General features: G+C 27.5%; 1 protein-coding gene across 1 annotated transcript in view; it reads left to right on the plus strand.

Moving 5' to 3' along the window:
* Positions 1–13,661, plus strand: part of LOC136977910 (cyclin-dependent kinase 17-like) — a 101,701-nt gene extending 88,040 nt beyond the window's left edge. The window contains exons 9-14 of the mRNA XM_067273504.1: positions 495–555; positions 2,878–2,937; positions 7,516–7,762; positions 10,403–10,493; positions 11,869–11,946; positions 12,592–13,661. Of these exons, the coding sequence (XP_067129605.1) occupies positions 495–555; positions 2,878–2,937; positions 7,516–7,762; positions 10,403–10,493; positions 11,869–11,946; positions 12,592–12,629 (575 nt within the window). The 3' untranslated portion in view covers positions 12,630–13,661. The remainder of the gene's footprint in view (positions 1–494; positions 556–2,877; positions 2,938–7,515; positions 7,763–10,402; positions 10,494–11,868; positions 11,947–12,591) is intronic.
* The last annotated feature ends 933 nt before the right edge of the window (positions 13,662–14,594 follow it).

Here is a 14,594-nt window from a genome sequence, read left to right on the forward strand (position 1 = left end):
GGATAACAGATTGAGTACAAACAATAAATTTTAAATACATAAAAATTTTCAATAAAATAGAATAAATAATAAATGTGTTCATAGTTCATTCTTTTAACACACCTCAAGAATACAACAGCCTCTACAACAGAATTGATCTTTTATTGGAGGCTACTTCTCTGCCTCAATATACAAAAACAATAATAATTTCAGGATGACAGTTAATTATAAAACTATATTAATGTAAATATATAAATTAATAATAATAATAATAATCACCCTGGAATTCAACTCTACTGTAGCAACTGTTGTATTCCTAAGGTATGTAAAAAGGATGAATTATGATGACATTTATTGTTTGTTCTATTTTATTGAATATTTTTATATTATTGTTGTCCTGGCCATTTTATTAATTTGAATTGGAAATAAATACTCACTTTTAATTATTTTTCATATATACAATTTAAATCAAAATTATATTTTATAAGTTTTAATTACAAGTTACTTTTATTTAGGCTTAGCCAGGGCAAAATCAGTGCCAACAAAAACATATTCCAATGAAGTTGTTACATTATGGTAAGTATGTTTACAGTGTAATGTTATTTTTTTTTTAATCATATATAAAACATATATTAGTTGAAAAGCTTTATAACAATTTTTAAATGATCTTACATTATTTATAATTTTGCTATGTTGTTATAAATAAATTTTTATTTTTCTTTTTCTTACTGTTCCTAAGCCATAAAATATTTTCATTTCATATCATTCTAAGTCTTTCAATTCTTTAAAAAATGAAAATAAAAATTTCTATTAAATAAATATTTTAAAATCTTTCATGTATATAATTCACATTTATAAATTTCTCTGAAATGACATACTAAATAATTATTTTTTGCTATTTTCATTTTTGTATAAAATTTAATGTAAAGATGGAAAAGCATACAGCAAAAAGTAAAGAATTAAATAATTAGCAAGAAAAAACATAATATAAGCATGATAATTTATATTATATTTTATTAAATTAATTAACAAAAGAAATTATAGTGTGTTTTATTCTATATTAAATTTATATACTGAAATATTAAAGTTTTATTCTATTTTGCTCTAATGCAATAAAGTGGACTAAGCAAATGAAATTTTCTTTATAAATATGGGATATTATTAAAATCTCTGAAATAGTTGGATTGTGAAATAATTTTATAATCCAAAGTAACTTTCAAATTTGTAGGAAGTAGTAACAATACTTCTACAGATGTTTTTTTGTTTCCTTCTGTCAATAGTGACTAAATTATTCAGTTAAAATCTCTTTAAAATGATCATTTTTTGAAATACATTTAAATATATACTGTTTTATTATCGTTAAGAAGTAATATTTAAAAAATTTTCTGAATCTATTTTATTCAACTTTTATGATAGTAAATGAGAAAAAAAATGATTTATTCCCCTACTGTTAACAACACTGTATTTATACTTATCTTGCAGTTAAATTTGAGAGATAATTATGATAGTAAAATAATGCATAAAAATACCCATTTGTGCACAAATGCATAACCATCCATTAATGATTTTTCAATATATTGTAAAATATTAGCATTCATAAAAAGTATATAAAATAATTTATAAGTGTAAGTATTTTATTTATTTAAAATTATAAATATTTTTGATTTCTAAATTTAAACCTAACATATTAAAGAATTTTGCAATTAGAAATAGACTTATCATTTTATGAGAAATTATTAAATTCATTTTTAGAATGATTTTAAAAGGTAATTTGAATCTGTAGTTCTTAAATGCTTGGCAAGTATTGTATATTTGAAGTACTTTTTTGAATTTCACATAAAGATTAAACTTGTAACAGCTTTTTCTGAACTGTATTTACAGAATTGTTCTACAATGCATATCATTTTTAAATCTTGATAATTCTTTGTTAAGATCATCATTATATATATATATATATGAATAGGTTGTCTTTTAAAATGCTGGTTTTGCTATTAAAACACTTTTGAATTGACTCTATATATGAATAAAAAGATTTTAATGTAATTATTATAATAATTTTTTTTCAATTATTGCTGCCATTACATCTTTCCTACTATCTCTCCAATATTTTTATTGATATTTCTTACATATACTTTGAGGATCACAAAGAAAGAATGTCTCCAATCAATATATCATAATTATATTTAAGTAATGGTGATTTATCTTTCAAAACTTTTTAACTATAAAAAAAAAAAATGAATATGAAATGTTTTTTGTGATATTATTGCCTATGACTTTTCTGATTGTGTTAAAGTTTTTGGGTTCACATTCTGTTTTAAGCTATTTTTGTTTTTGTTTTTAACTTAATTTAACAAATTATTTAGAATTCGCATAAAATAATAACATGTTGATTTTTCATATGACTTTAGCAATAATGGAAGCATTAAAATAAAGAAATTAAACAACTTTAAAAATCACTAAGAATTTATTTTACAAAGATGAATATTTTCTATTGTATAAATTGAAAATATTTATCTTTAATCCAAGTTAAAAATTCAAATATTGTATATTTGAAGTACTTTTTTGAATTTCACATAAAGATTAAACTTGTAACAGCTTTTTCTGAACTGTATTTACAGAATTGTTCTACAATGCATATCATTTTTAAATCTTGATAATTCTTTGTTAAGATCATCATTATATATATATATATATATATGAATAGGTTGTCTTTTAAAAATTATTTAAATGTTGTTGAATATTGTCAAACATCTATGTTACTAAGTAAAATAGAATATATTTTGAATAAAACTGCAACTTTTAATATTCAATATATAAAAATAAAGTTTTAATTTTATGAATAAATAAAATTTACTTGATATTATGTCATGATAATTTCATGAATTTCTCAAATTTTAGGTATCGTCCACCTGATGTTTTGTTAGGTTCCACAGATTATACAACATCTATAGATGTCTGGTAAGTTTCAATTTGTAATGAAAATAAAACTTTTTAATTAAATACTTTATATAATTATTCGAACATAGTATTTTTTTAATTCTACATACTATGCAATCCAAATGTTTTAAATGTTTAAAGTTTCATACATTTTAAATAAACTAATTCACTGGTTTTCATAAATTAGGTCAATTTTTTTCATTTGTTTCTCAAGTTGGCTAAACATAGTTTAATATGCACAAGACTGGGATGTTATGGGCAAAGGCATGCAGTGTTGGATACCTTTGAAGGAAATGCAAATGCAAATGAAGAAGGGCTGTATGCTAGGTGATTGATACTATTCATGCCACTATCTACCACAGAAGGGAATATTCGAATTGGGTACTTGTGCTGTGAACTGAAGTCTAACTCAATGGAGGTTCATACTTCTTATGGATAAATCAAAATATTCATTACAGATTGATTTTCAATGACATTTCATCTGAAGACTGCCAGGAACCTAGTGTCATCCCTCTCATATCCATGAAAAGGACATGTACAGTGGAGGTAGTGTGTTTATATGGGAGGCATCTCTTTAGGTAGACATTGACCTCTGTGTGTTTTTACATGGAAACCTGACTCCTCAGAGGTACAGAGATCTGTACTCCTGCACCTCTTTGTTCATATGTATGTAGCTGCAGTTGCATACTGAATGAATATAATAACAAAAGAATTTGTAGAAATATGAATGGTAGCAAATGTTTTTATCTTGAGTTTAAATTTATAATGAATGAGAAGCTAGAAATCATTTACACATGCACACAAACCTAAACATACTATATAATTAATATTAGTGTATAAATTTCCACTGAAAAAACAAAGTATAAATTTTTTGTACAAAATAAATTTTAGGAAAATATTTTGTTTTGATAAAAATTTTAACTCATTAATTGATATGAATTGTCAGTTGTCATCTGTATTATGCCACATTTTCATATACTTTGTTAGACTATATAATGACAATACATATCTCTGTTTGACTTCTTTTTTTAAAACCACGTTGAAATTTTTCTCTGTTGTGTGTTGCTCCATGTTGAATTTTTGTTGATGTTAAGTGTAACAAAAATTACATGTTTTTGAAAAAATAATTGTGGCTATTGTATCATCCGAAATTATTTTTTTATTCTGCACAAACAAAATAGATATATTAATAAATGTAAAAATTAAAAAAATCTATTTCAGAAGTTATTTTTAATATAAAAATTATATCGACTAGCGACATCTAATTTCAAAAACGTTTCGATGCTGAAACGAGATATCTCGGGTCAACTGGTCAAAGTCATCCATGTTTCAGCCTGAAATATTTCAGGACTACCAGGGAACAGGTTAATTAACCATTGTTAAATAAATTCTTTATATTTACAACTTAACAGTTTGAAACTGAAGGCCCAATGCCACTAAATGCAATGTCAGCTCTCAGATGTCACTTATACAACAAAACTACAAAGTCGTGCAGTAAGTTTACACGCACACACTGGCCTAGAAACAGCAGCAGCAGCAGCAGCATTGGGCCTTCAGCATACAATAGTTAGTTTTCCTGACACCCCTGCCTTTTTGCCTTTGCTAAAACACACAAACTTGGTCAACATTTATGATCTGTGATTGATAAAGCCAGGTCTCCAATGCTCTTATTATTGGGTTGTTCGGAAAGTTCGTAGCGATTTTTGACAGCCGACAGTTAAGACACCGATTGACGCAAAAATGATTAGAATTGTACAAACCAATGAATATTACGATAAATGACATTGAGACGCGTCCGTTACAAAAAAACCGTTAAGATTATTCAAATAGCGTTTAATTTGGCTCATTGCAAAAATGGATGCGAACAACGTGCATTATCGACACTTGTTTCTTTTCTTTTTTCGTAAACGCAAAAATGCTGTACAAACAGCAAAAAAGATATGTGATGTTTATGTGGGAGTGCTGTATCAGAATCAACTGTTCGAAAGTGGTTTGCAAAATTTAAAACGGGTAATTTCAGCCTTGAAGATGCTCCTCGCTCAGGAAGACCTCCTGTTATTGAAGAGGACCAAATCAAAGCATTATTGGATGAAAACCCTCATTACACAACTCGAGAGATTGCAGACATAGTGAAGTCATCAAACAGTACTGTATTTCAACATCTAAAGAAGCTCGGATACGTGAATCGTTATGACATTTGGATACCTCACGACTTAACGGAAAAAAACTTACTGGATCGCATCTCCATTTGTGATTCTCTTGAAAGACGAAATGAAAATGACCCTTTTCTGAAGCGTTTAGTGACAGGTGATGAAAAGTGGATCATTTATAACAACATCAGCCGAAAACGATCGTGGGGTAAGAAAAATGAATCACCATTAAAAACTCCAAAGGCCGGTCTTCATCCAAAGAAGGTCATGCTCACTGTCTGGTGGGATTGGAAAGGAATCCTGTACTATGAGCTGCTTCCACAGAATCAAACAATTGATTCTGATAAGTATTGTTCCCAATTGGATAAGCTGAACATGGCAATTAAAGAAAAACGTCCGGAACTGGCCAATAGAAAAGGCATTGTGTTTCACCAAGATAATGCCAGACCTCACACGTCTTTACGAACACAGCCAAAAATTATTGGAACTAGGCTGGGATGTTTTACCCCACCCCCCTTACTCACCCGACCTTGCCCCGTCGGACTACCATTTGTTCCATTCTCTACAAAATTCCCTTCATGATAAAAACTTTGATACTTTGGAAGCTTGCAAAAACCACGTGGATCAGTTTTTCGCGGAAAAAACTGGAAAGTTCTACGAAGAGGGTATCATGAAGCTGCCCCATAGATGGCAACACGTCATTAAAAACAATGGCGCATACATAATGGAATAAAAGTATATTTTTAGTATTAAAACAATTTCTTTTATTTCTCTTAAAAATCGCTACGAACTTTCCGAACAACCCAATAGAAAAACAAATCCATCACTTGTTAAACCGCCACTTTGATTCATATACCTATACTATCTCTGATTCACATGCACTTCTCTCCAAACTTGCAAATATTTATTTAAATGGGAATGAATATTTTGTGGTGTTCGATTTTTTATTCATGTTCCATCCCATTTGTTTAGAGCCATGTTTTTGCATGGTAAGAGATTTCTTTCTTGGCACCACACCTAACGTTCAGACTTTCCATTCCCAGATATTTGAGCTTGCGCACTTACTTTACTATTTGTCCATTTTTACTTTGATGAACACACATACATCCAAAAAAGAGGGTGTTGATGGGTAGCCCCATTTTGGGAGACCTTTGTGAACTAGTCATACAGCAGTTGGAAGAATGATCTTTAGTAAACTTCAAACACAATGTCCTTAGTTATACCCATTATGTGGATGATATTTTGAATATATGGAGAACTAAACTTGATATAGAAGTGTTAAAAGTTTTTAACAGTAACAACTATGGATTAACACTAGAATTAGATCAGGAAAGCTACACAGAGGTTAATTACTTAGACATTAAGATTCAGATTGCTAATAAAAAGATAAACACCACAATTTACCACAAACCTACATACATTCCCCTCTTTATATCTGCTAACTCAGCTGACATGTGGTCTTTTAAGGTAGCCGCTTTCCATGCCCTAGTCACGAGAACATACATTGTACCGAGATGTTCGATACCAACAATGAATAGAACATGTTAAACATATTGCTTTCACACATGAGTACAGTTGTTGATTAATCAATAGACTAGCTTCCACACATCAAGCTGTCATCCACCACCATTACAAGTATTAACAAAGTGGAGGGTAATTGTGTAGTTCTAAGCTATGAACCATCACTACATCACATTTACAAGATTGCCAGAGATTCAAATCTATGGTTAACTTATAGGAGAAAACCCAACATTTTTCGCCTTCTATCTAACGCAAAAGACAGCACAGATGATGCAAGGGCACCAGGTGTTTACAGTATCCCATTACAAAATGGACAGTTTAACAGGAGACATACATCGGATCCACATACAGATTTCCACAGGCCAGGTTACGTGACCACAAATACAATGTAGCAAAGGGGAATTGTAATACTGCTCTTGCCCAATATGCTGTTGAACCGAGGGTTCCCCCCCTGTTGGGACAAGGCTACCCTTGTACACAGGGTCTTTGACCAACACAACATAAGATTGTTAGAGGCCTTAGAAATTTATAGAGCTGACAAGAACGGAAATTGCATCAACTCAGATTATATTCCAGTACCACAAGCCTGGAAATGTTGTTTAGACTTTCACACAATTTTAATTTTATTAATAATTTCATTTTTACATTATACTTTGTAAAAAAAAATTGCTTATTTATTTATGATGTGAACTGTGCATCATTGTCTCGTTTGAACATTGTTTTGAAGATTTAAAAAATTGGAACGTGGCATTGTTCAATTAATAGAACTCGTTTTTGTATTCTTCCTGATGAAGGCCAATAAATTGTGGCTGAAAGCATTCGAACAGTACTTGTTGTTTGCTGGAAATTGCATTTAGGTGTTATTTCTTTGAGTTATAATCTATATGATGATATAAAGCATATTTCTTATAGTTAAATCTACTTTTAGGGGTGTAGGATGTATATTCTTTGAAATGGCAAGTGGTCGTCCTTTGTTTCCTGGTTCAACCGTGGAAGATGAATTGCATCTAATATTTCGAACCTTAGGCACCCCAGTTGAAGAAACATGGCCAGGAATATCCTCAGTTCAAGATTTTCTTGCATATAATTTCCCAATCTATGAACCTGAACCCTTGCTAAATAGAGTGCCTCGTCTTGACACTGATGGTCTTGATCTTTTAATAAAATGTTTGAAGGTAAGTCTACAATATAATTATTAAAAATTATATATTTGTAACTCCTAGGTCATGAAAGAAATAAAAACTGATCTTTTTTAGAAGTAAACATTACAAAAACTAATATGGTTATCTCTTGTACAAAACTGCACTATACAAAACAAAGGACTAGTGCAAAACATAGGGTTAGATTCCAAAAGTTAACAAAAGTATGATTCTTTTTCATTACTAACAAAGGGAATCCAAGAGGTCATCAACAAAATTTTGTGGATGTGTACTTGTACTTAAACTTTACAAAAGCCACAAGACCCACTGTTTAGGCATTGTTTAGAAAATCATAATTAAAGTTTTTCTAGAACTATTAATACCTATGCAGAAGCACCATTCATGCATTTGTGGCGTGGCGTGATTAGTTAAGGTATTGCTTGAAGAGCGTTAATATGCAGGTTCGAATCGTGTATGAGATATAAATTTTTTTTATTTATTTGTACAGTTATTTGTACAGTTTTTAAAGTCATTGAAAATTTATTTTTTTATTTTGATCACTTCATATTTAGAAAATACATATAACATTATAATCACATTTTATATTGTTTAATGTAATGTAGGTTCTTATATTATGCATATCAATGCATTGATATTACATTTCATATGTAAGGATAGGAAGATATTATAATAAGCAACTCAACACCATCTGTATTCTTTCCTGAAAAAAATATATTATATATACTGTATATAATATATTAATAGGTAGATAGGCCTAATCTAATCAGGAAAGAAAAACTAGACAAAGATTATGCTTTCTGCCTGGATGGTTCAGTTTTACTGGAGAGATAAGGGTGCTGCTAGAGTTCATTGGGTTGGTCCCTTTGATGTAGAAAGGAAAGTGATCAAAGTTGACAGCTAGGATTCTCTTTTCATTCACCAGTGACCCCCAATGTATAAATAAAACCATTAAGCATGCCAGACAAATTTTTATAGATGTTTTTGCTTATACTGTATTTGGTTTGTGATATATGGATATTCCTATAGCATCAACGAGCACTAGTACACTGTAGCTATCTCCTGAAAACTGATAGAGAAATAGGCAATCATGAAGATGCTATTACAATACTCTCTCTAATTGACAACCAGTTTTTTGTGACATGTTAAAATATGATGCAAACAATATGATAAAATATTGTTTGCATCTGAAATAACACAGAAAAGAAATATTTTCAAAAGCATTAATGAAGTTTTGTTTTCCACCCCTTGTTATTAAAACAAAATGTACAGATTATGCAAATGAAGTAGCAATGATTATTTGTGCATGGTGCACCAAACCATTATGTTTTAACTGTTTTTATGATAAATACCACCCAAAATGTTGTCATGTTTTTGTGAAATAGTACCGTATATTCCAGCATATAAGACAACTTTTTAACCCAGGAAAATCTTCTCAAAAGTTGGAGGTTGTCTTATACGCCGGGTGTCGTCTTATAGGGTGAGTATATCCCAAACTCTATATTTTAACTGTAAAAGTCGGGGGTCGTCTTATACGCCAGAATATATGGTAATTGTAAGTATTTACTGCATATATATTATTTGAATTCCCTGATATTTTATAAACAATAATAAATTTAAAATTCAATAATTAAAAATGGCATAAAAACTGTACATAAATTTAATAATAATAAGATTAAATTATAAATAATAATAAAAATTTTACATGGGATCAAACCTGCATATTAATGCTCTTCACGCAATGCCTTAACTAATCACACCACACCATAAATGCACGAATGGCACTTCTGGATAGGTATTAATGGTTCTAGAAAAACTTTAATTGTGATTTTCTCGAGAATGCCCAAATAGTGGGTCCTACAGCTTTAGCAGAGTTTAAGTACAAGTAAATACTACACATCCACAAAATTTTGTTAAAATTGGTGATGACAACTTCTTGGGTTCCCCTTGTTAGAGAAATATGTTTATTAAAGCAATCAATAATAGATTTCTAATTAATAATTAACTAAAATTCACAATTAAAAGTACTGTATTATGCATTAATATTAATTTTAGTTAAATGAGGGTGTTTTCTTTTTACAAAGTATTGTTTTCATCTAAACTTTTTTGTTGATCTTTATCAGAAATATCGGCATATCTTCATTTTTTTATAATTATTATAATTTTTTCTATGGATGACAAAATAAAAATATGTTATTAATCAAAAATTTGTTCAGTTGAGAACCAAGCACTTTTTCCAGAATTTGTGTTTGAATATTGAACAGTTTGAGTACTGAAATACCACTGTATTTCATTTGTTGCTTTTATGAATGATTACTTATCTATGGTTTGAAAAAGTTTAATAACATTTACCTAAACATGTTAGTAGATGTTTTTGAATTTTGGTTTTACAGTAGTCACCCAAAACTAAAAATCCCCAAACTAAATATAAATAAACAGAAATAAATAGTAATAAATGAAAAAGGCATAAGATATCCTCTTCACAAAGATTGATCAAATTAATCTCAAAAATAATCTTTTTATATATACTATTTACAGTAGTTGTATTATACTGTTTTCTAAACTGATATATTTCTGAAAAGAAATAATGCTGATGAAGAATACTTAATTATAGAATGTTTTATGTAATCTTAGTAAAATTCAAAATTTTTTTTCTAGTATGATCCTAAGTACAGGAATAGTGCAAGTGCTGCAATGAAACATACCTATTTTGATATCTTGGGTCCAAATATTCATAAATTACCAGATAGTAAGTATTCTATTTATATATTATTTATGCATGGTGTATATTTTTAACTATAGTATATGATTATTGTAGTTATAATGTTTATTTATGGCATTAAGTCTGAAGTGAAAACCCATTCATTAGAAGGTTTTCTAGTTTAACATTTTTATAAACAAGACAATATTATGATTATAATTCTTCAGAAGACATTAGATTTGTAATTATCACCCAGACAGTTTTATTAACATTTGCACACCAGTAACCTTGTTTTTTCAAAATAATAGTATACATAAAGAATTCAGATAATTTTAAGGAATAAAGAATATATTTCATTATTACTAATGAAATTTGTAATAATGAAATTGATGACAAATTTTGAGAAAACATGTGCTAACTTTGATGTGGACAGACAATTCCTCCACCAATCAATATTATAATTGTTTACCATTGTTTAATTGTTCATATTTGAAGGGAACTAGTTTGTGAAATGTTGCATGTTTTTTGAGTTATTGTAATTGTTGTCAATAGACTATTGTGTGGGATTTGAACAGGATTTTCACTAACTCAGTCTCTATTAATCCACTCTGCTGAAAAACATTATTATTCTAATTTCTTGCTGCAGTGTAAACAGGCAACAAGTAGTCAGAGGATTTTATGGATAGACAAGTTTCAATTGCCAGAAAAGTTTATCAGATTTTAAAGCTGTAATTTTTGAATGTTGGAGTCAGATTAACAAAGAAAGAATTGTAAAACTAGTAAAAAAACATTCCTAACCAATGAGGACTTCTATGCAAAAATTGGGTAACTACTAGGATTTCTCAAACAGGATCCCGGCTGTTTTTTTAACCCGAGAAATTCTTCTCATCTTGGGAAATCCCACAAATTTCTTAAAAGTTTATTTTTTTCTTTTTTTGTGTTAAGGTTGAGGAAATTTTGCAAATAGAAAGTATAATTAACTCATAAACTGTCAGAATACATTTGTATTTATTAATTTTAAGCCTGCTTATTCATTTTTTAAATTTTTGCTTGTTATGACATCTCACAGATTGTCAATAATCAATATGTATTTTCTGGCAGGACTCTGAAATGTCAGAACCTGATTTTCAGTCATAATAATAAAAATGTTTAAATAAAAAATACAGATTTTATTGAAGATACTTATAATTTTACCTTATTTAAATTAAACATTTTTGTTAAAAATGACACAAGTAAATTTTTGGTATTAGTAAATCAATGTTTTATTCTTTGGTGAAAGAATAAAACATTAGAAATTAATTTTTGTTTTCCATTTAAAAATGTGATTTTATTAAATATAATCATATAAAATTATGGACTTATAAAAAATTATAAACATAAAATTCTGTTCGATTATAATTATTATTATTTAATTTTTTTAAAGCTGCGTCAATATTCATTATTCCTGGTATTCAACTTAGCAGAGATCCAGGAAGCAGGCCATCAGCATTCCCAAACTCAGGTATTAACTGTTATATATTTTTAAAATATATTAGATATTTGTTAAAAAACTTTTTCAATGATGACTTTTCACTTGAATTTTGTATATATATAGATTTATTTGTAATATTATGTTTTGTATCTAGCAGTTTTAATGTTTAAATACTTTTTATAATTAGTATTTTTTTTTAATCATGTAACTATCAGAAAAAACTCAAGCTAAGAACACTCATGAAATTAGATGATGCTTTAGAATCCTGTCAGGATTCAGACTAAAATAAATTCTATTTTTACATACAATGATTGGTTGAGATAGAAGTTTGTATGCCTTTACTAAACTAAACTAACTGTAGAAAATAACATATATTCTACAGCTGTTCTACAGCATTCTAGAAAATATATCATATATTTCAGTTGTTATTATCTGTCTATATTACTATTTTTTTAATTGATAAACTATGAGTAATTTTTATAGAGTATAATAGAAAATTTATACCAGTTATAGAATTGGGCTATGGTAATTTATTGAAATAATATATTTTTTCATTAAAGAATTATCAGTTTTATTCAGATTTAATGTTAATTCTGTTGATACTTTAACTAATATTATTGATATAGAGAATGTTATGTTTTTATTTATTCAAATTCATTTATCTTAAATATATAGGTAATGGACGCAATAGGAGACAGAGTATGTTGCTGTGAGATTATCATTTAAAATATATTCTGGAAGTAAGAACATCAAATTGGACTTAAATCAAGCTAGATTACCAAAGAATGAATTGACAAAGGCAGCTTAGGTTTTTCTGTTATTAGACAAGAAAACTAATTTGTCAGTTATAGTCATCATTAATGTAACTAGTGCAGTGCTAATTGTGTGATTTGTATAATTGAATCTTACATTGCTGTTATAAATGTCTTTTAAAGATTTCAACCATACTTTCATCATATTTTCATTGCAGTTTTCATTCATTCATTCATTCATTATTTATGTTTTTATTTTAATTATGTTCATTAGTAGCTTCATATTTTGTTATTGTTTTAATTTAATAAGGGAAAAAATTTTTCATTATGCTACAAGCAGAGCCAAAGTAAATGAAATTTTCATTGTTTATTTTTTTTCCCACTACTGTTATGAATCAATGGCTTTGGAAGTTCACTCTAATATAAATATACAATAAATATACACAGTATATAGTCATTTAATGTACTGTACATTATATTGATAAAATTATAGGTAGAAGTGCAGAATCTAATATGTATGCTCATCATTTAAGAATATTTATTTGCATTCACTCCATGCCAAATTCATACAGCAGCAATATGTTGTGCTTCCCACATGTTTTATTTATGATGTATACAATGTTGAATGATTCTGCTTCCAATAAATTGTGCCATATAAATAGCACAATTCTGCAATATTTTCTTGTGACTTTTTCAAAAATTAGAAGTAATGTTCTCAGAACATAATTTCTGCTTTGTAATGTAAATGTAATAATTGTGAGAACATTTAGCCATGGTCTAGTGGTTAATATTAAAAAAATTTTGTTAATATATGATTTCATAATTTGAAATTATGATTTTTTTATTTTATTTTTGAAAATTAGTTATTATTGATAACTAATTTTGTATTTGAATATAAGATATAAATAAGAAATATTAATTTGGATGTTTTATAATAAAATAATATGGAGCAGTTACAATTTGCCAAAATTAATTATTGGCAGACATCAAAGAAAAACATTACATGAAATTTATACTAGAATTTTTTTTTTAACAAAGTTAGCAAAATTTATTTCAATAATAATATTGTTAGAAACAACACTATATTTATTTTAATTGTTTTCATTAATACTGAAATTGGTTTGAATTAAGGTTCATCTTTATTCAAAAGTACCAAATTATTTATAATTAACAAAAGTGCTTTTTTTAGAGTAAAACATTTTTTTTATTACAAGTTTGCTAATACTAGATGTTAAGTGTTATTTTGCTTTTGTTATAAGGTCAAATTTATAATTTAAAACTTTAAAGAAAATATTTTAAACTTTAATAATATACAATTTTGTTTAAGCAAAATGAAATATTTGCTTATTTATTGCATTTTCTGCATCAACATTATTTCAAAATAGCTTAGCACTTTTTCCAGTTCCAATCATATAAGATTTGTACAAATACTATTTAAAACTTTTTAATTGCTATCTAAGTTAGATACTTGAAATAATTAATTAATAAATATGTTTTCACATTATATAATTTAATTTATTCATTATAACATTTCAAAATTATAAATAAAATGATAATTTTATGATTTATTTTCAAATTTCTATATATCAAATATTTAAATTAAAATGTTAATATTTCAGTGATAAAGCAAAGCATTTCTTTATATTTGATTTTGCATGATTTTTGTAAATTGTTTTTGTAATTATTATAATCATTAATGATAGAACATTATCTGTTTACAAACTCATTAATTTTAAAAAATTAAAAGTTTTTGGTTTTTGTAAAATATAAGGACATTTATAAATGTAATCTTTATTTCAAGTAATTAATGTTAGATAATTTTCATTTATATTTCTATGAAATATATTTTTCATGCATATCAAGATATTGAAATAAAGGAGTAAAAACAATTCAGTTATGAAAAAACAATTAATGTGTTCATTTGAG

This window comes from Centruroides vittatus, unplaced genomic scaffold (assembly GCF_030686945.1).
Source record: "Centruroides vittatus isolate TY-2023 unplaced genomic scaffold, ASM3068694v2 contig_482, whole genome shotgun sequence".
NCBI lineage: Eukaryota > Metazoa > Arthropoda > Arachnida > Scorpiones > Buthidae > Centruroides > Centruroides vittatus.